The sequence below is a fragment of the Salmo salar genome, chromosome 10, assembly GCF_965601325.2.
Source record: "Salmo salar chromosome 10, fSalSal1, whole genome shotgun sequence".
In the NCBI taxonomy this organism is placed as follows: domain Eukaryota; kingdom Metazoa; phylum Chordata; class Actinopteri; order Salmoniformes; family Salmonidae; genus Salmo; species Salmo salar.
The window spans coordinates 84285095-84310216 of record NC_138300.1 but is presented as its reverse complement, the minus strand read 5'-3'; the positions used below and the strand labels follow the sequence as shown (position 1 = coordinate 84310216).

General features: G+C 43.5%; 1 protein-coding gene across 2 annotated transcripts in view; it reads left to right on the top strand.

Moving 5' to 3' along the window:
* The window catches only part of sv2bb (synaptic vesicle glycoprotein 2Bb), a 41744-nt gene that overhangs the window by 14359 nt on the left and 2263 nt on the right, over window positions 1-25122 (top strand). For both annotated transcript variants that reach the window (XM_014124449.3, XM_014124448.3), the window contains exons 2-12: window positions 16027-16768; window positions 20309-20489; window positions 21460-21611; window positions 22088-22221; window positions 22422-22511; window positions 22641-22754; window positions 22857-22945; window positions 23146-23310; window positions 23832-23965; window positions 24286-24486; window positions 24815-24974. In XM_014124449.3, the coding sequence (XP_013979924.1) occupies window positions 16306-16768; window positions 20309-20489; window positions 21460-21611; window positions 22088-22221; window positions 22422-22511; window positions 22641-22754; window positions 22857-22945; window positions 23146-23310; window positions 23832-23965; window positions 24286-24486; window positions 24815-24974 (1883 nt within the window). In that variant the 5' untranslated portion in view covers window positions 16027-16305. The remainder of the gene's footprint in view (window positions 1-16026; window positions 16769-20308; window positions 20490-21459; window positions 21612-22087; window positions 22222-22421; window positions 22512-22640; window positions 22755-22856; window positions 22946-23145; window positions 23311-23831; window positions 23966-24285; window positions 24487-24814; window positions 24975-25122) is intronic.

The following is a 25122-nucleotide window of genomic DNA, read 5'->3' as shown; positions in this document are numbered from 1 at the left end:
AACAGAGGAAAAGGCTGAAGATGCTATCTCAAAGAGCCCTGCGCGTTTCAGCAAACTTTTTATATCTCAAAACAGAAATCATCCCAGGGGTGTTTTTGAGAAACCTTAAAAGATAAGCAAATGCAGTTAACAGTGTATATAAAGGTAAATGAACGAGGACCATGCATTTTTAACATGCGAGCATGAAACTCCAATTTCATCAAGATAGATTACGGGTGATATTACACAATCAATAGATACATTTCAGATACACTTTGCCCTGAAATGTATTGATGCATCAATGTAGCATTGCCGATGAAAATGTATTTGATACCACTGTAAGGGTAAGAAAGCATGACCAGAATAGCAAGAATGTGAAAACAAAGTCTAAAGGGAGATATATCCATTGACCTTTTTTGTACTGTAATTTCACAAAGACACTCATGAAAGATGGATTGCCATAGATTCCAGCACGATTCATTTTCACGGTAGTGTGCATTAAAAATAGCTATGGATGAGAGCATTTCGATGTTACAGTCAAATAATGTACCTGGAGTTTGTTGATGTGTTCTATGCTACACAGAACACAGAAGTGATTTGATGCTGAGTCTAAATGAGTGTAGGTTCAGCTTCTCTACTTAGCTGGGCTGTACTTAGAGAGTATGTGTGTGAGAGTGTGCGTGAAAGTGTGTGTGAGGGGGCAGGGTTCTTGCTGCATTGGAAAGGAACATGTAGTACTTATCCATAATAAATGTCTTGCCTAGGCAAGCCAAAAGCCAAGCGTGGCGGTGTGTTACTGTCTTTAGATCTCACAGCCAGAACCGGCCTGTTAGCACGCCATCCTCCTCCTAACGAGACAACAACCTGAGATCCCACTTCCATTCTATCTTATCCTGCTGTCATGAGGAGAGTGTTGACAGATGGGAGTGGAATGGGACACCCATCATAAGGACTCTCCATGCCAGGTCACAGAGGTCAGTGGGCCCAGAGTGGTCCTTAGGTAATTCAGTCAGGTTTTGTCTCTATTCCACATGAATCTTGATCACGATCAGACAGAAGATGGTATGTGGGTAACAGCTACATGAAATCCTCCAGAGCAATAGCTCCAACTTTTAGATGTTGACAGGGTCACTTAGATGATTATATCTCTAGGATGTTTGCTGTGCTTTGAGATAGGGCTTATATGGTTTGTACCAATACAGTACATAGTCTGGTCGGGGAAATGTGTGTTTGATCAAAATAGACAGGTTGATTGGAGACTCCATATTGAGCAATAGGACAAATCATCAATGCTTTGCTGCTACAAGTTCTGTAGTTAGTAACTTAGATGCCCAAGGGAAATCACACAATCCAAGGTCTACTTTCACTCTGACGATTTCTCCACTGTCGGTCTATACAGGGACAATATGTAGATTCTACAAAGTGAAAATACGAGGACTATGGTAAAATCAGGTATGAATACTGCAGGCATAAAGTCAAAACCACAAACAAATAGAACTAAATAGATCAATATGAAATATTCATAGAGGTAATTTCAGGTCAATCTATTTTGTTGATTGTTCATAAACAAATAGCTGAATTAAAAGCCAAATACTTACACAATGCTTTCTGAATGTACCAAGGACATTATGTGGTTAGTTCAATATACTGGGGGTTGAGAGCCAGGACCTGTAGCTTGTTTTTAAAGTGGGCCCTCCCACAGTAAGTGTCTGATAGAGGGAGTAAATTGACTGATATGTTATGCTAATGCTTGTACACATACAAAAATCACTTCCTGCAATCTACGCAGAAGATTGCACTTGTAACAAGAAAAGAAGTGCAAGTAGGTCCATATCCATTTTCAATGAAAAGCGGACAACTAAAAAAAAAGGTACACTAATGATGCTATACATTAGAGCTCTATCCTCTAAATCATCAAAACATTTCAAAATGGTTGAAACTGTACTCGAATGCTAATTGCTTAAGAGTCAATTGATGCTATTTAGCTGTACAGCCGAGAGGTTTGGCGGCTGAAAATACTCTTGTACAGACTGTCCCTAAGTATGAATCTTTAATATGCTGCACTTTAAAGCATCTCTCTCTCTCTCTCTCTCTCTCTCTCTCTCTTTCTCTCCCTGCTCTGGCACTCTCCCACGTTTTCTCTTCCTTTTCATGACCCTCTCTCTCTCCGTAGTCTCATCAAACACCTCAAGGTGTGGTTTGAGACTTTGTTGTTACATTTTATCTGTTGACACCATTCCCAATGTTTCTCCTAATTTAAGTACATTTTCATAATTACAACAAAATGGTCTTCCAGAACAATACCAGTAATAAAAATAACATAACAATGTGCTTCCTGAGAGCCATCTCAGAGAAAGTGTCTCTTGCTCTAGGATGGATGGATACTGGAGGCAGTCAATAGAATGTCAAGTCAGACGCCAGTGGGTGCTTTAATATTTAACCATGAGTTACAGAAGCACAGCGGCACTTTTCCTAACGACACAGTAGTTCTCCCACTTCACCGTAAACCGACGGCTCGGCTGGCATCACTGAACCTCTTCCAGCAGACCCTCTGCTCTCGCCTCCGCTCTCCCTCTCCGGGTCACAAAGGCTGTTCAGACCCATGCCATCATATTTCTCATAACACATGTCTCGCAGCTCAGGCTTCCCAAATGATTCGTTGGATTTTAATTGTCGACAATTTGAATGTTAGCTGCCAAGGCATATTGGTCATAGGAGACATGTTCTCTGTGTGCCTGAACATGCACACAGTGATTAGTCTCTCCCTACAGCCGCTGCTATGGGACAACATATTCATAGTCATGACGACTAGGCTATTATCTCAGATTGTAATAATACGATAGTAATAATAAGTCATACCATTTGACTTATTCCACATTTTGTTGTGTTACAGCCTGCATTCAAATGAGATATTTCTGTATTTCATTTGTAAAAAATTCTAAAACCATGTTTTCAGTTTGTCATTATGGGTTATTGTGTGTAGATGGGTGAGAAAAAAAACAATTTAATCTGTTTTGAATTGAGGCTGTAACCCAACAAAATGTGCAATATAAAATAAAAACCACACAGGAACTATGATGTGAGTTAAAGAAACATGATAATGTGAGTCTACACAGGTCAGTGCCACATCCTTGTTCAATGTGCAGGGGTACTGGAGTGGTTGTATACACAGGTCAGTGCCACTACCTTGTTCAATGTGCAGGGGTACTGGAGTGGTTGTATACACAGGTCAGTGCCACTACCTTGTTCAATGTGCAGGGGTACTGGAGTGGTTGTATACACAGGTCAGTGCCACTACCTTGTTCAATGTGCAGGGGTACTGGAGTGGTTGTATACACAGGTCAGTGCCACTACCTTGTTCAATGTGCAGGGGTACTGGAGTGGTTGAGGTGGGTTTATACATAAAAAGTGACTGGTTGGCTACATTGTTTACATGTACTGTATATCCTGTCTCCTGTGCAGAAGCATTGTTCAAACAGCAACGTCATTGGGAGACTTGTTGAATGAGACTGATGAGACTGCCCGGAAATGAACAGTGGTTTCAATGAGCAGCAGGCTATGAGATCCATCCAGTAAATTCCAGTTTATCCGTAAAACGGGGCTCATAGCAATCTCTCTTCCTACTGGTACTGTGTTTCATGTCTTAGAACTGTTTCATAACTAGGGGCCAGAGAGGGAATCGATAACAAAACATTCTTGAAGCTAATGTGTGATCTGCTTTATGTGCCTTGAAGCAAAGCTGTACACACTGCAGGGCCAAGTGCTAGATGTTGGCCTCCCCCTCTCCGTTTAATGGACCTCTCATTTTTATTTATTCCTCTCTATTTGCCAGCACACTGCCATCCCTCAGTCTGGCCCCCGACTGGCACGACAGGCCTTTAAAGAGATGCTATATTCTCCTACCTACAGATGTAGGATCTTAATTTGAGCCAGTTTGCTACAGCAGGAAAATAATCCTATAAGGATAATGTGAATTATTTTGTAGATTATAGTTAATGTACTTTTTCGTAGGGGTTGATACATTTTACATCAGGGCAAATCAAATCTGACATTTTTTAAGTGAAACCATGAATACACTACAAGTTTCCATTTCCTCCTGTGCAGGAAAATGTGCATAACTAAACAAATGAAGAACCTAAATCTGTAGGGATGGCTTGGTTTATACACTATATATACAAAAATATGTGGACACCAGCTCAAATTAGTGGATTCGGCTATTTAAACCACACTCTTTGATGACAGGTGTATAAAATTGAGCACACAGCCATGCAATCTCCATAGACAAACATTGCCATTAGAATGGCCCACACTGGAGAGCTCAGTGACTTTCAACATTGCACCATCATAGGATGCCAGGTTTCCAACAAGTCAGTTCGTCAAATGTATGCCCTGCTAGACCCAGTCAACTGTAAGTGCTGTTATTGTGAAGTGAGCAACAACGGCTCAGCCGCGAAGTGGTAGGCCACACAAGCTCACAGAACGGGACCGCTGAGTGCTGAAGCACGTAGAGCGTAAAAATCATCTGTCCTCAGTTGCAACACTCAATACCGAGTTCCAAATTGCCTCTGGAAGCAACACCAGCACCAGAACTGGTCGTAGTGAACTTCATGAAATGGGTTTTCATGGCCGAGCAGCTGCACACAAGCCTAAGATCACCATGCGCAATGCCAAGTGTCGGCTGGAGTTGTGGAAAGCTTGCCGCCATTGGACTCTGGAGCAATGGAAACGTGTTCTCTGGAGTGATGAATCACGCTTCACCATCTGGCAGACGGACGGACGAATCTGGGTTTGGTTGATGCCAGGAGAACGCCACCTGCTCACTTTAATGCTTCCGAAGTTCATTTGAAACATCTCACTCTACTGTTAATGACGTCTTGTAATTTTTCACAAGTTGAAAGAGTTCTCTTCACGTCAGGCTGTCTTGTCGTCTCCTCTAATCCCCTCTTCTCACTAATTGGGGTCTCACTGTGCTATCCATTACAGATACGTATCTCTTTATTTTGGTCTTAATTAGGGCTAAATCAAACATCTGGTGTATCAGATTGAGATCTGATGCTCAAGTAATTCTTGTTGTAAAGGGAAGATTACCTGCTTTTCAGTGTTGTTACATCATTGTGCGCTTCTTGCGAATATCAAGTCCCTGCAGCAATGTTCCAACATCTAGTGGCAAGCCTTCCCAGAAGAGTGGAGGCTGTTATAGCAGCAAAGGAGGGACCAACTCCATATTAATGCCCATGATTTTGGAATGAGATGTTTGACAAGCAGTTTTGGTCGTGTAGTGTATCTCTGATATTTACTATACCACCTAAACAGTGACATCTTCAAGGGATGTATCAGAATGTGTCTGTATCTTACTTGTATGTGAGATGTTGATGAAATACAAGTAACTGCCAAAATAAAGGAAACATCAACATAAAGGGTTTTAAAGTGCCACCACAAGCCAGAACAGCTTCAATGCACATTGGCATAGATTCTACAAGTGTCTGCAACTCTATTGGAGGGATGCGACACCATTCCTACATGAGAAATTCCTTCATTTGGTGTTTTGTTGATTGTGGTGGAAAAAGCTGTTTCAGGATGCGCTCTAGAATCTCCCAGAAGTGTTCATTTGGGTTGAGATTTAGTGACTGACACACAGACACCTTTTAAACCTCCTATGTTCCTTTGAGACCCCTCTTTCATAGTCAGAGATCTCTTCTTTTATTATTTAACTAGGCAAAATCAGTTAAGAACAAATTCTGGGCCTACCAGGTGGCGCAGTGGTCTAAGGTGGCTGTGCCACCAGAGATTCTGGGTTCGAGTCCAGGCTCTGTCGCAGCTGGCCGCGACCGGGAGGCCCATGGGGCGGCGCACAATTGGCCCAGTGTCGTCTGGGTTAGGGAGGGTTTGGCCAGCAGGGATATCCTTGTCTCATCGTGCACTAGTGACTCCTGTGGCGGGCCGGGCGCAGTGCATGCTGACAAGGTCGCCAGGTGTACGGTGTTTCCTCTGACACATTGGTACGGCTGGCTTCCGGGTTGGATGTGTGTTGTGTCAAGAAGCAGTGCGGCTAGGTTGGGTTGTGTTTCGGAGGACGCATGGCTCTCGACCTTCGCCTCTCCCGAGTCCGTACGGGAGTTGCAGCAATGAGACAAGACTGTAACTACTACAAATTGGGGAGAAAAAAAAGAACACATTCTTATTTTCAATGACGGCCTAGGAACAGTAGGTTAACTGCCTTGTTCAGGATCAGAACAACAGATTTTTACCTTGTCAGCTCAGGGATTCAATCTAGCAAGCATTCGGTTACTGGCCCAACACTCTAACCACTAGGCTACCTACCGCCATGACAGCCTAAATAATTGGCAACTGGGTATTTTTATACATGACCAAAAGCATGATGGGATATTAATTGCTTAATTAACCCAGGAACCACACCTGTGTAGAAGCACCTGCTTTCAAAATACGTTGTTTCCTTTATTTTGGCAGTTACCTGTACATTGCAATGGAGAGGTAGTGATAGCTGAAAACAATATTGACAAAGCAGTACACATGTGTGCCATTTCCACTTGCTGAGACTACACTGTACTGTTCGGTGTCTTGAACAGATGTTAAATGACTGGGTTTTGGCTTGAGTTCTGTTTTTAACTAGAGTATTAGTCATTGCCTTTAATCGCAAGAAGCGCACAATGACGTAACAACACTGAAAAGTAGGTAATCTTCCCTTTACAACAAGAATTACTTGAGCATCAGATCTCAATCTGATACACCAGATGTTTGATTTAGCCCTAATTAAGACCAAAATAAAGAGATACGTATCTGTAATGGATAGCACAGTGAGACCCCAATTAGTGAGAAGAGGGGATTAGAGGAGATGACAAGACAGCCTGACGTGAAGAGAACTCTTTCAACTTGTGAAAAATTACAAGACGTCATTAACAGTAGAGCGAGATGTTTCAAATGAACTTCGGAAGCATTAAAGTCCTGCATCTCTGCGAACCAAACAAACTTCATAGTCATAATAGTAGAGTATGTGTAGTGTCCTCAGTATTTTTCTATGGTCTAGTAATAGATAGAGTCAGAGCCATAGATATATATGGCTTGAGAAAGAGTGCTTACCAAATGTGAGAAGCACAGGCTGGCGTTATGTAACACCCAGCTGGGAATGACATCATAATAATTTATATATATATATGTAGAGAGAGAGAGAGAAGAAAGAGAGAGAGAGAGAGAGAGAGAGAGAGAGAGAGAGAGAGAGAGAGAGAGAGAGAGAGAGAGAGAGAGAGAGAGAGAGAGAGGAGAGAAGAGAGAGAGAGAGAGAGAGAGAGAACCACGGCAGGACGGGCGGGGCAGTGATCTGAAACCCTCAGGATCATGGGAGAAGTGCTGCCCTCTGACCAGAGCGAGAGGGATGTTCATATGAGACATTGTTATATCTCTGAAAACATACAATCGAAACAATGAAACATTTTCAAAGTTGACAACCTGGTTAGAGATAAGTTACAAATGGCCTCCTATGTCACCTTTCAGGGAAAGCTTTCACATTTCCCAGGTTACATTTATACTGTGTTATCCTCCTTTCCAGACAACTAATGCCGAGATTAGATCCAGTCAAGAAGCAGAGATGTCAACATTGTCTCATAAAACCAGCCTCCTCACTCACACGGAGAAAGGCAAACCAAGGAAATGGAGGAGAGTTTCTTCATTCAGCCAGACATTCATTTCCTTCTCATACACATCAATAAAAGCCAGGTCTCCTCCTGCTATCCTTCAATCCTGACTTTATCAGCACTGTGTCCTGCATGCCACAGTGAGGGTCGTACTATAACAGGGCAAGGGAGGATGGAGTACTGATTTTTTCAATATTTGGCCCTTTTTCTCTGCCGCTGAAAAAGTAATCTAAAGCTTTTGGAACAGCTCTGGACGGAATGCAATTTCTGCAGTCTTAAGCAGGATTAAATTGCGGCTTGCATCTGTCACGATGACAGTCGATCTCAATGGCTGATTTCTCTCTCTTTCACACACTCACTCTCCCTCTCTGCATTAGTGTAAGGGTGTGGCCCTTCCCTGTGGAGAGAGAGAGAGATACAGAGAGACAGAGAGAGAGATGGAGAGGTGCTGCTGACCAGTCTGAACACAGATCAGATCAGCCGGGGGGCTGGCTGAGGTTTAATCTCAGTGCAAGGGGATTACAGATTGTTCATTGTGTTTGAACACTGCACAGCACGTACTGCATGTCATTTAGTTCCGGCCAACCGCCGATCTCATTGCTCAACATGTATTCCATCAAGCAATGCCAATAATCACCATGACTCACAGCCTCTCATGTCTCCTTGGTTTGATTGAATAGTGGTCTGTTGGGCCTGTCAATTAGCAACTAACCTCTCAAATTAACTTTTTGAAGTTCATTATAATTACAAACTGAGAATTCTATCATGAAATGTGACGCCTTTCTCCCTGTTCATGAATATGTCATGTATGACATTAGGCTTTCCACGGTTTATGTTAGCTGCCTTCCTCGAATAACAGCGTGGCATGTCAAGGTCAGACAGAAGGGTTGTTACAGAGGTTGCTATTATTACAGGTTCAGCCATTACGTAAGTGTACCGCAGGCCTAATGCAGCACCCAGGTACTCTTCGTCGTGCTCTAGCTGCCTAATGGTTCACCTGTGTCTTTCTTCCTGATTACCTGCATTATGCCAGTCTCTGTTCCTTTGATCACTGAAGTAGTGATGATGTACTACCGTCTCAGAAATAACCACCTCATCACCATACACTCCTTAGAAACACAGAACCAGCTATATTAAAGGAGGCAATAAGAAGCAAGGCACTGAAAATGAACTGCTGGCCGGATGTGCAGATCCAGGCGAAACCGAGAGAAACCTGACTACAGAAATAAAGACCACTTCTACCAGGTTGACCCAGATTTATGCCTGCAAAACCACCTGCAGTCTCCCTCAGATGTAGCCTACGTGGGCGGATGCCAAGGGAGTGACGGTCCATAGCCTAGGTACGTTGGTATGAAGAAGCCAGCCCCCCTACACATGTAGAGAAAGGCAAAACCTAATGGTCACAGATGCATCTGATGCCGGCTGAAATCGCTACATCATCTCATTACGTGATTGATTGAGGGCAGAACACATCTTTCATTTTGTCAAGACGCCAGCTGATCAAAATCGCTGCCCAAGCGTAACCTGGTGACTCATCTAGTATAGCTGATAACATTACAGTGTTATGATGTTATAGAGCCCAAAAAAATGGAGCTCTTGCCGCAGAGACTATTGGCATCGCCGTTGTTACTCGGAGATCTGAAGATCAGGTCGTGACTCGTGCCCAGAATGCCATCCTCAGGATATCTCTACCTGGTGTTGTGATGGTACGCCACACTGTGCCAGGAAACAGAGGCTGTGCTCACTGATGAGGATACACGGGGGGGCTGGCATACACTCACAGACAACAGACAGAAAAAATTGGTGTTGCAAGGAAAGCATCAATGTAGTAGTAATCGGGTCCAGTTCAGTTCGATCGAATTGCCTTCACAACAACGTCTGGTGGAGAAATACTGTAGGAGGTTATATGAGTCTACCCCGTCTGTTTGTTTACGCCAGCTTCGTCAAATGTAGTAAATCTATGCCTATATGTGTTAAATATTGAGATTTTACTGAAAAGGAAAAGTAATACATATTTAGTCTGTAGCCTTGAGTGTCTGCCTCTCTCACTCTTTTGAATTACTCTGTCAGAAGACACCACAATATATAATAAACCTCATATTTCACGCTCGAATTCTCCTGACAGAGTTATATGAATTCATATGGATGAGCATAGAACTCATGAAGCTGAAATGAAAATACATTTAGCTGGATATTCCCCTATGATTTAAGTGAGCTCCTTATTCTCTTCTCTGCTGTCTACACATGGACACACACACGAACACGCGCCCACACACACACACACCTTTCCTGAGTTGCTGTTAATGAAGCAGACTCAGACTTCCAATCCCACTGTACACAGTAATCAGCATCAAGGTCATCAGTAATGGCCCTTTATTTTCCACCATGCTCTCCTTCACTATAGAAAGGCGTTTTCCTTCTGTTTCTGGAAGGAGGCCTAATATGCGTGAAATGATGTCTGTGTAAAGAAACTTCTCGTGTCATGCTCTCCTCAAAATAATGAGCTTTGGATGTTTTGAAAGCAAACGGTAGAGAGATCAGTTTGATATACAGCCGTTCAACTAAATAGCGCAGGAGTGGTTGGGCTCACTGCTCCTCATCACATCTTTATTGCAATTTATTGCTGTGGACCATGAAAGATTCAAAAAGCTATGTATTATTATCATCCACTCTCCAACAACAAGGAGACGGCAAGAAGAGAAGACAGATAGGGTTGAGTAGGAATGATTTCAGAGGAAAGGAAGAACACAATGTTAGGATGTCACTAACACAATTCCCACCGTGGAAGAGCCTGAATCCTGATATCCACTGGTGACCTGGCAGGAGAAACTGCAGACCACGCAATTGAAATGCTCAGTGAACTATAACTCAAAGTACCATGATGTACTTTTTTTAATAGTGTCTACATGCCTAAAAACGATCTCCATTCAGGGTCAATTACTAGACAGTAATGAATAATACGCCACTCTGTGTTTTGATCATCACTGTGGTTACTAGTCTGCCTTCTGTAAATGTATACAATGTCGCTGCTTCCAACATAAAGCCTATTTATTTTGTATCATTAGTGAAAAGGAATCCCTGTTTGAGTAGCACATCTCTATGCTACCTGCATAATGTTCTACCTCTCCTGATGCTGCTACAGGGAACACTTAAACAACACAATGTAACTCCAAGTCAATCACACTTCTGTGAAATCAAACTGTCCACTTAGGAAGCAACACTGATTGACAATACATTTCACATGCTGTTGTGCAAATGGAATAGACAACAGGTGGAAATTATAGGCAATTAGCAAGACACCCCCAATAAAGGAGTGGTTCTGCAGGTGGGGACCACAGACCACTTCTCAGTTCCTATGCTTCCTGACTGATGTTTTGGTCACTTTTGAATGCTGGCGGTGCTTTCACTCTAGTGGTAGCATGAGACGGAGTCTACAACCCACACAAGTGGCTCAGGTAGTGCAGCTCATCCAGGATGGCACATCAATGCGAGCTGTGACAAGAAGGTTTGCTGTGTCTGTCAGCGTAGTGTCCAGAGCATGGAGGCGCTGCCAGGAGACAGGCCAGTACATCAGGAGACGTGGAGGAGGCCGTAGGAGGGCAACAACTCAGCAGCAGGACCGCTACCTCCGCCTTTGTGCAAGGAGGAGCAGGAGAAGCACTGCCAGAGCCCTGCAAAATGACCTCCAGCAGGCCACAAATGTGCATGTGTCTGCTCAAATGGTCAGAAACAGACTCCATGAGGGTGGTATGAGGGCCCGACGTCCACAGGTGGGGGTTGTGCTTACAGCCCAACACCGTGCAGGACATTTGGCATTTGCCAGAGAACACCAAGATTGGCAAATTCGCCACTGGCGCCCTGTGCTCTTCACAGATGAAAGCAGGTTCACACTGAGCACGTGACAGACGTGACAGAGTCTGGAGACGCCGTGGAGAATGTTCTGCTGCCTGCAACATCCTCCAGCATGACCGGTTTGGCGGTGGGTCAGTCATGGTGTGCGGTGGCATTTCTTTGGGGGGCCGCACAGCCCTCCATGTGCTCGCCAGAGGTAGCCTGACTGCCATTAGGTACCAAGATGAGATCCTCAGACCCATTGTGAGATCATATGCTGGTGCGGTTGGCCCTGGGTTCCTCCTAATGCAAGACAATGCTAGACCTCATGTGGCTGGAGTGTGTCAGCAGTTCCTGCAAGAGGAAGGCATTGATGCTATGGACTGGCCCGCCCATTCCCCAGACCTGAATCCAATTGAGCACATCTGGGACATCATGTCTCGCTCCATCCACCAACGCCACGTTGCACCACAGACTGTCCAGGAGTTGGCGGATGCTTTAGTCCAGGTCTGGGAGGAGATCCCTCAGGAGACCATCCGCCACCTCATCAGGAGCATGCCCAGGCTTTGTAGGGAGGTCATACAGGCACGTGGAGGCCACACACACTACTGAGCCTAATTTTGACTTGTTTTAAGGACATTACATCAAAGTTGGATCAGACTGTAGTGTGGTTTTCCACTTTAATTTTGAGTGTGACTCCAAATCCAGACCTCCATGGGTTGATAAATTGGATTTCCATTGATTATTTTTGTGTGATTTTGTTGTCAGCACATTCAACTATGTAAAGAAAAAAGTATTTAATAAGATTATTTCTTTCATTCAGATCTAGGATGTGTTGTTTAAGTGTTCCCTTTATTTTTTTGAGCAGTATATATATATTTTTTTTATGTAACGTTTATTTAACCAGGCAAGTCAGCTAAGAACAAATTCTTATTTACAATGACGGCCTACCGGGGAACAGTGCCTTGTTCAGGGGCAGAATGACAGATTTTTACCTTGTCAGCTCAGTGATTTAATTCAGCAACCTTTTGCTTACTGGCCCAATACTCTAACCACGAGTGAAAAGCCTGATCAAAATCCTTATATGCCTTTTGTTGTCACACCCTGATCTGTTTCACCTGTTCCTGTGATTGCCTCCACCCCCTCCAGGTGTTGCTTATTTTCCCCCGTGTATTTATCCCTGTGTTTCCTGTCTCTCTGTGCCAGTTTGTGTTGTATGTTTAGTCAAGTCAACCAGTGTTTTTCCGGTACGCCTTTTCTATTCTCTTTTTATAGTCCTCCCGGTTTTGAGCCTTGCCTTTTTCTGGACTTTGTACCTGCCTGCCTTGACCACGAGCCTTTCTGCCACTCTGTACCTCCTGGACTCTGATCTGGTTTTGACCTTTTTGCATGTCCCCGGCTATTCTCCCTTTGTATTATTAAACATTGTAAGACTCCAACCATCTGCCTCCTGTGTCTGCATCTGGGTCTCGCTTTGTGCCTTGATATTTGTGTGTTAAACGTGCCATGCATTTGTGTTTATTTAAAGTTTTGACTGTACTATGTGGCAAAACACAGTTAGCCTACAGTGTTTGTACAGTAGTGAATTCCACCATTTACACCTCGTTGTACTGGTTAGCAGTGAATAGGAAAACAATGCATAGGTTAATACTTCTCCCTGACTTCCTTCTCGCTCTCTCTGTCCCACACTGTTCTGTCTCAGTAAGGAGCTCATTGTCTCTCTGGGTTCTCAGAGTACAGGGTATCAGGTGGAGTTGGTAAACATGCTGAAAGTGATTCCCTTCCAAGTCCATATGGACACTATCTGTGACCTTCACTTGTCTTAGTCAACCTATAAAAAAATGGCACTGGAGCAGGTTCCGCAGGTTTCAGGCATGGTCATGGCTTTCAAGAGGGGACAAAAGTGCTGCATTTTATGAAGGGAAATAGATGATAATGTCAAGGTTATTGAAATGCAGGTCTTAAGGTCTGCTGGTTTTCAGTTCTACCTGAAAGACATACTGTAGAGTATCATCCAATGGTAAGATATATTCTATTTAACAGACACTTTTATCCAAAGGGACTTACAGTCATGCGTGCATTCATTTTACGTACGGGTGGCCCCAGGAATCATACCCACAACCCTGGCGGTGCAAGCACCATGCTATACCAACTGAGCCATGCAGGACCGCTGTATCTGTCCCTTAAAAACCTAGCAGGACAGGAGGAAAACCAGCATAGCTGCAGAACTTCAAGGCCCATATCGTATGCTTTTAATAGTCTTGCCTCTGCAATATGAAGGAAAAACAAAATGTTTACTGTACCATTGTGAATCCATCTCATCAACTCTAGCTGATTGTGTTGCATTCTTTAATCTAAACATAGACGGACGGACAACATCATTCCGAGAGCTATGGAATTAGGCAGAGGGAACAGCTGCTTTGAAATGTATTACAAATTGATTTTACTCAAACAACCATCTTCAAACTGGATCGCAGTGGGACCAATGCCTTGGGGAGCCGTGCATTACTAATGATACCATACCTTGTGGCATATTCACAGTCTTCTTCCCCTTACCCCCTATTCTATTCACTCAGGATGATTGTATCACACAAGACAACCTTCCAGTCTGTCACAGGTATTCCTTTGCTTTGCTGGAATGAAGCCTGTTCTCATACAAATTACCATGAATTTCGTCTTCATAGTGAAAAGGCCCTTGGTAAGAGCTGTGTGTAGAACAGATGTAGTGTACTTGGCGAGGGAAGGCTGCGGTATGCTGTGGAGGAGTCTTGGGAAGACGTATGGCTGAAGGCAGGCAGGCTGGGTGTGAATGAGGTTGGGAAGCGTTAATGAGATGCCAGAGAGGAGGACAGAGATCCTGGAGAGTTACACACACACACACACACACACATGCACACACTAGCACCTGGTTTGGCTGCATACCTCCTGGGTCTCCTTATTCGTTTAATGAATCCAAGAACTTGCTAATGTCCCTCACAGTGTCTCTCTTTACACCATGATTAAAATTAGAATGTTAATTAAAGTTGAGTCCCTCGTATACAGATGTAGAATCTTAATTTGATCACTCTTTTGTTGCTGAGAATTTTCCTGCACAACAGGAAATGCAAACTTGTAGTGTATTCAAGGTTTAAAAAGGCTTCTAAAGTTAGTCATTTCCACTTCAAAATGTCAGACCTGATTTGCCCTAACAAAGATTGTATCAATTATAACCCACATAATAGTTCACATTGCCTGTTACTGCAAGATTATTTTCCTGCTGTAAAAAACTGGCTCAAATTAAGATCCTACATTGGTGTGATCATGTCCCTACAAAGGAATACCAAATATATACTACTACACTTCAGAATGTAGGCTATTACATCCTCAAAGGTTGGCTGATATAGAATATTTAGAGGAAAAAGGAATAACTAAACGTTTTGATTATTCTCAGTGAGACATGTTTGTCTGATTTCTAATGGATTAATGATTAAACTATGATACCCATGTAACTCCACTTCCTCGACAGCAGCCAGTGTCCTCTCAGTGTAGTGACACAATGGTAGTAAGTGATGGGGGGGGGGGGGGGGGGTGTAGTTCAGGCATCCAGAGAGCCAGTAGAGACTAGTGACAGCCAGCCAGCATTAACCCGGGCGAGACAAATCTCATTTGCAGCATTACCAGGCTCTTTGGTGTGTGAGAGGGCTGAAGAAAAGGCTTACTTGTGAATGTGACAGCGTGGCTTCCCTCCTTTACCACACTCAGGCTGTAGAGATGTAAAGAGAACTGTTATGGGGTGGATTAGTGGGGGAGATTTGTTCGACTGGTTATGTCATTATCAGAGTTGTCAAAGACGTGAAACTGCTTCATCTGAAATAGAAAAAAGAAGACAAAATAAAAATAAAATAATTATCCTTCAAATTGTATTGTTTGCTCGGCAAAGAGTTGATACAGAATTACCAAGACGTGATCTATAGGTTTAGAGGTTTAAACTAGAATCTAGATTTCAATCTGCGCCATGTGAAACAAATTAACTACGAGTAGTGCAGAATTTATTTTGCAAGTGATTCATATCCAAGAAATAAGAAAAATATGTTTTTATACGCTCAATAATTACACAATTATACGTCTCATTGGGTGTGGTGTGTGTTAATATTGTTGTCTACTATATTCCATTTGCGTTGTAGTGTGAGCTGAATGATCTGAGAGGGTAGGACATTATACATCAAGGCTATGGCCTAAGGTAGCATATTACTACAGACATGTTTAGGTAGCGGTAGGAATTCTCTAAGGAACCTATTAAAATGGATCATTTCAAGGAATTCATTTATCATGCCAGTGAACCTCCGGTGACATTTTCATGCAATTTGAAACTGCATCCAGCTGTTTCAGTATTGAGTGCATTAGGACTGGGAAAAGACCCTACAGTAGATAGACGCAGTAGAGCCCAATGATCTACAGCATGCCTAGTGTCAGCTCCCAGTCAAATCTCTACAAAATAGATGAAACATTCCCAAGTGTTCTGAGTATTGATTTTGTTATCAATCATAAAAAATATGAATAGCATAACTGAATGAACTTTCTCTTTCAGGTTCAGCATGAGGCCTTGTGAAGAACTGAACAGGCAAAGGTAGCTACTCGACAAAAAACACTATTGTTCCAATACAGGTACTGCTAAAAAGAGTAGTTGAACAACAACCTCCTCAGAACAGGAACAAGAAACAGCTACAGCATAGCACCTGGAATACAAGAACACACACGGAGCAAAGCACCGGAAGAAGGTGCCCAGGAGTATGTCAGTCTAGTCCAGAATCATCTGAAGGATTTCACTGCAACAGTGCTGACTTGGCTGTAGCGTCTCAGCGGCATCATGGCTGACCCTTACCAGAACAACGTGTACAACCAAGGAGGAGGTGACCCCTACGGCACCTACGGAGAGGGAGGAGGCCAGGGGGGCTACGGTTACCAGGGCGAGTCCTACCCTCAGGAGGAGGACGCAGCCAGCGATGCCACGGAGGGCCATGATGACGAGGACCAGATGTACGAGGGGGAGTACCAGGGGATCCCCCACCCTGACGAGGTGAAGGCGGCCCAGAGGGCAGCGAGGGCCAAGGCCAGGCAGGCTCAGGCAGGGGCCACGGAGCTGGAGGAGCTGGCTGAGCAGTATGAGGACATCATGGAGGACTGTGGGCATGGACGGTTCCAGTGGACCCTGTTTATAGTGCTGGGCCTGGCCCTCATGGCTGACGGGGTGGAGTGTTTTGTGGTGGGGTTCGTGCTGCCCAGTGCGGAGAAGGACATGTGCTTATCCAACGGAGAGAAAGGCATGTTAGGTGAGTCATGGCTAAATGCCATTACTTGTTAGAAGACATACAGCCCATACTAACACGTTTACAATGTCTGGGTCAACTGATTCCAGCCAATAGCAGCCTGGCAATCAATGCAAGTCAGCAGGTACTTAAGTACTCCGTAAATTAGAAATGCTCTCAAATTAGCTAATGGCACAGTCGATTTTAAGATTAATCTGTTTGCTTGTCATGCTCTACTGGACGTCAATATATTCCTGCTTAGTGAAGCAGGTGGGAAATTTATGATCCGTATCCCCACAGCAAATAGCACATTATTTTTGGCAACCGGAACGGGTCTGCAGCACGCCACCAATCACACTGATTGAGACCATGCAGCATTTTGCAGGTCCATGTCTGAGGGAAATGGGGTCCTCTTTCCATTCCACCTTAACAACAGCAGCTAGCTAAATAAGCACGTCAGACGAGTTCACAACATTTCTGAACGGTTCTTCTCAGAGACTGACTCAGAGAATAATAGAACACATAAAAGGGCATTCAAATGTTCAAGGTTTTCTACTCAAAGGCTTGATAAATGTCCGCCTATCTAAAAGAACTGGCCTATCTAAAGTAACTGACGGAGATAAATCAAACTAGACATGGGAAAATTAGGTTGAGAATAGGACGTCTTTGAAGAGTGGGACACATTGTTCTAGTGCAGTGGTGAATTAGTAATTCAGAGTTAACAACGCGAGACAAGTCCTTCACTTTGAAGCCTGTGGGTGGAAGCTGTCCAAGGAGACAAATATCTGGGATGAGAGGGCAGTTTCTTTTCTCCCTCTCTCCAGCCAGCAGCCTCCTCCCAGCGGCCACAAGCAGGCTGTACTGACAGTACTGAGTCAGCAGGTAGCTGAGGAGAGGAGATCGATAGCTACTCTACTGACCTTGCGTCTAGGATACGTACTGTTCGCCTGCTGCTTCACTTTCCTTCGGCTAACTTATATGCTGCAGCAATCACAATCAACTTTTATTCACTGCACTGTACATTCTGCAGCCCTCACATCTCAGACTGACTGACATGCCCAAAGTAATGGCACTTCGGGTATAAATAATGTTTTGAATTTAATTGAATTAAATTGAATAGGTATGGTGGTGTCAGGGTACTTTTAGGTACTCGGAGGAAACAGGATATGCTTGATCACAGTGGAACATCTCATGTAGCATCTCCTTTTAAAAGGAATAAGTTAGCAGATGTTCTGTTTAGGTGTGGCATGAATGCTGCTCTTTACAGTCATTTTATCTACATATTTTAGTCCAAATTTACAGAATACACTCTGGTTTTTCCTCAAGGGTTGATATGTTCACTCCTTAACTATAAGCAATCAGCTTCAATGGGACTGAAATATGAGCTGCCTCTAAATCACACTTTCACTGTGATCACCACAGCATACATTCTGACTTAATGGGGGTAAGCTGTCCAATCAGAAGGCAGAGTGGCAGCAGTGTCACTATCCTTCGGGGAGAGGAGGGTGGGGGATTGGTCGTATTCTCCTTATCCGGTGATGGGCGGGCCTTCGCTCTCACACCAGTCATCGCCCACACCCCCCATGGCAGTGCCATCTGCAGTGACATCGTGGCCCAGAGCGTGATACCAGGCTTTGGCGCTAGGCACATTGATACATTTAGTTATTTTGGGAAGATTCTTCCCCGGTGATAGATGGGTATGGTTGATAGGCTACATGTAAGCTGAGGAAAGCTTTAGGCGTACATATACAGTACAGTGCATAGAAAAGTGTCACAGAATAGTACTGGAAGGGTCACATAAGTTATAGGTACTTATCTGGGGCTTAAATAGTCTTTATCTGGAAATACTGTACTTGCTTGCTGAGGCACAAACACAGCCAACTACAGGATTCTATCAAATGTCAGCATTTACTTGAACTAAAAGAAAATTATACTTGACGCAGGCTTTCATTATATGCTAAAAATACTTGTTCCAGCCGAGCTTTGCAAGATGGACAAAGGTACACAATTAACAGTATGTTCTAAAAAGAGACACCCCACTGAGAAGTAAAAACACAATAAATCATTATGACATCTAAATAGCATATCTGTTACCATTGTTAAGGCTTAAGGCTTTACAAAAGACCACTCAAGGCTATTAAATTTGACCAAAAACACTTAGTCTGTTGTTACCTTAGAAACACGATTTTACCTCTCTGACCTAGCCCTTGAGCGAGTAAGAATGCAGAGTACAAAAAATGGGTATAAACATGTACAATTATTCCAATAAATGTTTGTGTTTGTCTTTGAGTGTGTCCAATTAAACATATTTTTTATTACAGTAATTATTTCACTAATGAGAGATTTCTCAATACTGTCCATAGGACACTGTCGTGTATTTTGGACGGGGTAGGCCGTCATCTCTCAGGAGAGATGGACAAGCCTGCCCCACGGTGGACAACATTAAAGTGTCACCAATGCCCAGCTATCACAATGTGTTGGGGCTACTGTGGCTCTTTCAGTAGTTGAGCAATTCAAGAACAACTCTGTATATTGCATGTTCCCTAAAATACAATGCTGGGATCCATAAAAACACAACCAGAATGTATGGTCACAACCAGAATGTATGGTCACAACCAGAATGTATGGTCACAACCAGAATGTATCAAATCAAATCAAATCAAATGTATTTATATAGCCCTTCTTACATCAGCTGATATCTCAAAGTGCTGTACAGAAACCCAGCCTAAAACCCCAAACAGCAAGTAATGCAGGTGTAGAAGCACGGTGGCTAGGAAAAACTCCCTAGAAAGGCCAAAACCTAGGAAGAAACCTAGAGAGGAACCAGGCTATGAGGGGTGGCCAGTTCTCTTCTGGCTGTGCCAGGTGGAGATTATAACAGAACATGGCCAAGATGTTCAAATGTTCATAAATGACCAGCATGGTCAAATAATAATAATCACAGTAGTTGTCGAGGGTGCAAGTCAGCACCTCAAGAGTAAATGTCAGTTGGCTTTTCATAGCCGATCATTGAGAGTATCTCTACCGCTCCTGCTGTCTCTAGAGAGTTGAAAACAGCAGGTCTGGGACAGGTAGCACGTCCGGTGAACAGGTCAGGGTCAGGGTCAGGTCAGGGTTCCATATGGTCACAACCAGAACGTATGGTCACAACCAGAACATATGGTCACAACCAGAACATATGGTCACAACCAGAACATATGGTCACAACCAGAACGTATGGTCACAACCAGAACGTACGGTCACAACCAGAATGTATGGTCACAACCAGAACGTATGGTCACAACCAGAACGTATGGTCACAACCAGAACGTATGGTCACAACCAGAACGTATGGTCACAACCAGAACGTATGGTCACAACCAGAATGTATGGTCACAACCAGAACGTATGGTCACAACCAGAACGTATGGTCACAACCAGAACGTATGGTCATCTCAACAGTGTGTTGAGTGGAATCTGCCTTCCACTTTATTCACAGAGTTCAAATCACTAGATACATGTCTGCTAGTGAACTGTAGCTTGGCTGGCCTCTGACTGTGTCTTGCCTCTCTCTCTCTCCTGCAGGTTTGATAGTGTTCCTGGGCATGATGGTTGGGGCGTTCATCTGGGGTGGAATGGCAGACAAACTGGGCCGCCGGAAGTGTCTGATCTGGGCCCTCACCGTCAACTGTGTCTTTGCCTTCCTCTCCTCCTTCGCCCAGGGATACGGCTTCTTCCTCTTCTTTAGGCTCTTCTCTGGCATCGGGTAAGAAAGACCCCCGTCTATAGAGAAAGTGGAAACAAGGAATGAATTGCTCCTCGAAGGAATTTGGGTTGTAACTGGGATTGGGGCTTAACCTGAACATGATCCTCTCCACCTGATAAAATGTGTGCTGTACAATGTTACGTATGTGTCGCACGACGTGATGCTTACACAGTTTCTAAACATCTACAACAGAGAAGAAATAGTTACTGCAGGTCAACACATTCAGAGCCTTCCTCCTCCTACAACAATGCAGCACTGTGCTGTATCAGAATAGTGTTGTTCCACAGGGATGTAAGCCTATGCAGACTCCAGAATCAGGTCAAAGCTACAGTATGCAAAAACACTGTGTTGTGTAGAAAGAAAATCTCAGCTGCAAGAGCATGGTGTATTAGGTCTGTGTGTATCCATGTATGTTTGGATATTTGTGGACGCTCAAACTACTGACAAAAATCGACCAAAAAAATACTATTCTCCTTTATGTCTCCTGCTCCAAAAATATAATTCAGTACCAGTAATTTCCACACTATGAGGTTGGAATAATACTGTGTAATTGTGAAAATGATCATGCCCTTTTAGTGTAAGAGCTGTTTGAAAAGACTGCTTGAAATTTCAGCCTGTTTTGGTGGGATAGAGTTCTGGCCTGTCTTGTGACAGGCAGTAAATTACTTAATAGACCAATAAGAAAGAGAGTTCCAAACCTCTCTGCCAATAAAAGCTTTTTCCCACTCAGAACATTCCCAGTCAGTCCTAGCAAAATTCTTGCTCGAGAAATTGCTCTTTGCTAAGAAGCTATTTTTCTTTATTTTTGACCATTTTAATTGAAAACAATCACAGTAAGGTAATTCATTGTTACCCAAAAAACGGCTGCATTGGACCTTTAAATAAAGATAATACTTGCAAGATTACACATCTGTTGTGTAGTCTACAATCTCGGTGAGTTCCTATACTAATCCTGTGTTTCTCCCTTCAGCATCGGAGGCTCTGTCCCCATAGTCTACTCCTACTTCTCAGAGTTCCTGCAGATGGATAAGAGAGGGGAGCACCTGAGCTGGCTGTGTATGTTCTGGATGGTGGGGGGCATCTACGCCTCCTTCACTGCCTGGGGCATCATCCCTCGCTACGGTATAGTACACACTAAGCACTCAACAGGAAACTCTTACTATGACCTGGGATCAATATTATCTTGCTGACATAAGCAAGTTTAGCCACAGTGGTCCGTGTATTGGATGTTGTGTAAATGTAACCAAATTATAGCATATGTATTGAGTTCATTAACTGGCTGACAGATTTTTTAAGATATTAGTCTGTAAACGCACAGTCAAATATATTTCAGTACCAGTAATTTACTCTCTAGGTTTGCATTGAAATACATCTCAGTGCAGTCCAAAATGTGATTTTCCTGTGTTTTATATATATTTCCACACTATGAGGTTGGAATAATACTGTGAAATTGTGAAAATGATCATGCCCTTTTAGTATATCTTACTGTGATGGGTTTCTCAACACATTGAGAGATTTTGGTTGTGTTATGTTCCAGGCTCTTGAGTCTAGACGTAAAGAATGAATAAGGATTGTGTTGTGGCTGTGTTGTGTTCCAGGCTGGGGCTTCAGCATGGGGACGGAGTTCCAGTTCCACAGCTGGAGGGTGTTTGTGCTGGTCTGTGCCCTGCCTGCCATCACCTCCCTTGTGGGACTCATGTTCATGCCTGAGAGCCCCAGGTTCCTCCTGGAAGTAAGATCTGTTTTCTCCAATTAAAGATTGTTCACAGATGAACAGTTCAGGAATGTTATACTCTGGGTTTAACATATTGTGTCGATCATTTTTTTCCATTCATAAATCAACACCGATTTTGTTAAATAAAACTGATCGATAAAAAGTGTGTGGACTACTATCCTGAGGTTTCACTCAGAGTGTGTGGTTGTCTTTGTCAGAATGCCAAACATGACGAGGCCTGGATGATCTTGAAGAATGTCCATGACACCAACTGGAGGGCTAAGGGCCAGCCTGAGAAGGTCTTCCAGGTGAGTGGAGACACGACAACAGTTTGACAATAAATAACACGCTCTTGAAGGGCTGCTTTGCCATTTCTCAGCATCACAGAATATAATGAAACCTAACTAGAGGAGTGACCATCATTTCATTCCCGTCAGGTGACCCACATCAAGGCTCCTAAGACCAATGAGGATGAGTTCATTGAGATCCAGAGCGCCACAGGGACGGCTATACAGCGATGGGCCGTTCGAACCCTCACTCTGTGCAAACTGGTAGGCCCCAAAATGTCCTGAAAACAAACGTGTTACCTAATGAGACCAACAGTAACAGGCTATTAGTAGGTGACGTGTCACTATGCCATGTTTTCATTGCAGATGCTGAAGAACGTTGCTTCTCTCTTGGGACCTGAGCTGAGACTGAGTACGCTGTTCATGGCCATCATCTGGTTCACCATGGCCTTCAGGTAAATATATGTACAATATATGTGATTCCAAAGAGGTAAGAGTGTATATATAGTGTGTGCAGCTGATTGTAAATATATCAAGACTGTGTCACAAATGGCACCCATTCAGGATGCAAAAATACTGTATGTGTATTCTAACTTTGGTTGTCAATGTTCCTTTTTACATTGGTCCAATAACTCTTGTTACCATTGTGTTTCAGTTACTATGGACTGGGTGTGTGGTTCCCTGACATGATCAAATACCTGCAGCAAGAGGAGTATGAGTCCAAAGTCAAGGTGTTCCATAGAGAGAGAGTTGAACGCTTCCACTTCAACTTCTCCCTGGAGAATCAGATCCACAGAGAGGGAGAATACATCAATGACAAGTATGTCATCTCTATCGCCTCCTTCTGGCCCTTCTCACTACTACACCACAGTACCATGTGTAGTAATATTACAACAGTCATTTCATTATCATGTCTCTTTAATATGACAATGTAACATATCATTCTATGTAAGTATGGCGCCCAGGGGAGCAACTTTGGTTTTAGAAGTGGGGTGGATATAATTATAATATATTTTTTTTATCCAGTCAGATAAACACTCTAAACAGCCTACCCAACCGCTCGGAGGCATCCGCATGGTCCTAAAGCACACCGTTGCCTCGATTTGTATCACATTCCAATGATAAAACAGGGGGGGGGGACAAAAAAGCTATTTCAGAATGTGGGGCCCCGTCCCCAGTGAAAGTTGCGCCCCTGATGGAACGTATAATTTCTTTCAAAATTCTACAGACAATTTTGAAGAGGGATAGTGCTGTCTGTCATGCTAGCATGTAACCATTAGTTAGCTGTGTGCCACTTGGTCAAAAAGTCAGGAATCATGCTTTTGTGTTCCATCCCTTTAGGTTCATCAACATAGAGATGAAGTCTGTAAAGTTTGAGGATTCACTGTTTGAAGATTGTTATTTTGAGGACATCAAGTCCACTGAAACAATGTTTGAGAACTGCACCATCAGATCCACCGTCTTCTATAACACAGGTGGGAGCTGCTGGAGGTGTTACAGTAGGCCAACCAATGCATCACATTGTTAACAAGTTTAACCCTTTGGAAAGTTTCCAAAATGAAAAAAAGGTTAAACGGAGATTGAACTTTTGCAATAATCAAGTCCTGCTCAATATGAATGAAACATTGTGACCATACAGTATCTAATGCATGCCAACATCATCAATTACTATTGCTATGTTTCACTGTAAAAAGACAGTACATATTGACCAATGGACTAAGAATTGCAAAGCCATGCATGTTGCTCCATGTATACTATTTATGTATTATCAATGCCATTGTCACGTTTCCTCCAGACCTGTACGAGGAGAAGTTCATAGACTGTAAGCTGGAGAACACCACGTTCCTCCACAACAAGAGGGGCTGTCACCTGGACATCGGCGAGGAGAACGACGTGCTTATCTACCTGGTCAGCTTCCTGGGGTCCCTGGCTGTTCTGCCTGGCAACATCATATCAGCTCTGTTCATGGAGAAGATAGGCAGGGTCAAAATCATAGGTGAGTAGGTCTGTATTGGACAAAGTACAATGGTAAAAGCTTCCTTTCATTTTAGCTGTATTAGCTCTTACAATGGACAGGTAGGACAGATAATGTGTAGAGCAGCAGCTCAGCTATTGCTCCCCTGGGATTCTGCTCTGCAATTGTCAGATGAGAAAGGTGTTATGGAGTTATATCTATGGGTGTGAGCCTTGAAATGTGATCAAGGAACACTGAAGTGTGAATTAATCGTACCGCACACCTCACGGCTACATCACCCTCTGCATACGACGTGCCACTGAGCTAAGCGACATTCTACCGTGAGCCCGCTCTGCTTCTCTCTTTGCAGGCCTCTCCATGCTAATCTCAGCTGGGTGCACCTTCTTCCTGTTCCTAAGCTTCAGTCAGGCAGCCATCATAGCCTGGCAGTGTCTGTTCTGTGGGGTCAGCGTGGCAGCATGGAACGGCATCGAGGTCATCACAGTGGAACTCTACCCAGCCTCCAAAAGGTACAGTACAGCAATTTCTTAAATTGGCCTATTGGAAATAGCTAGATTATACTATATCGTATGATTGATTTTTATACTCTTAGAACTATGTCAACCCATTGTTATAAAGTTATAAAGTTAGTTTCCTGTGGTTACTTAACCTGTGTCC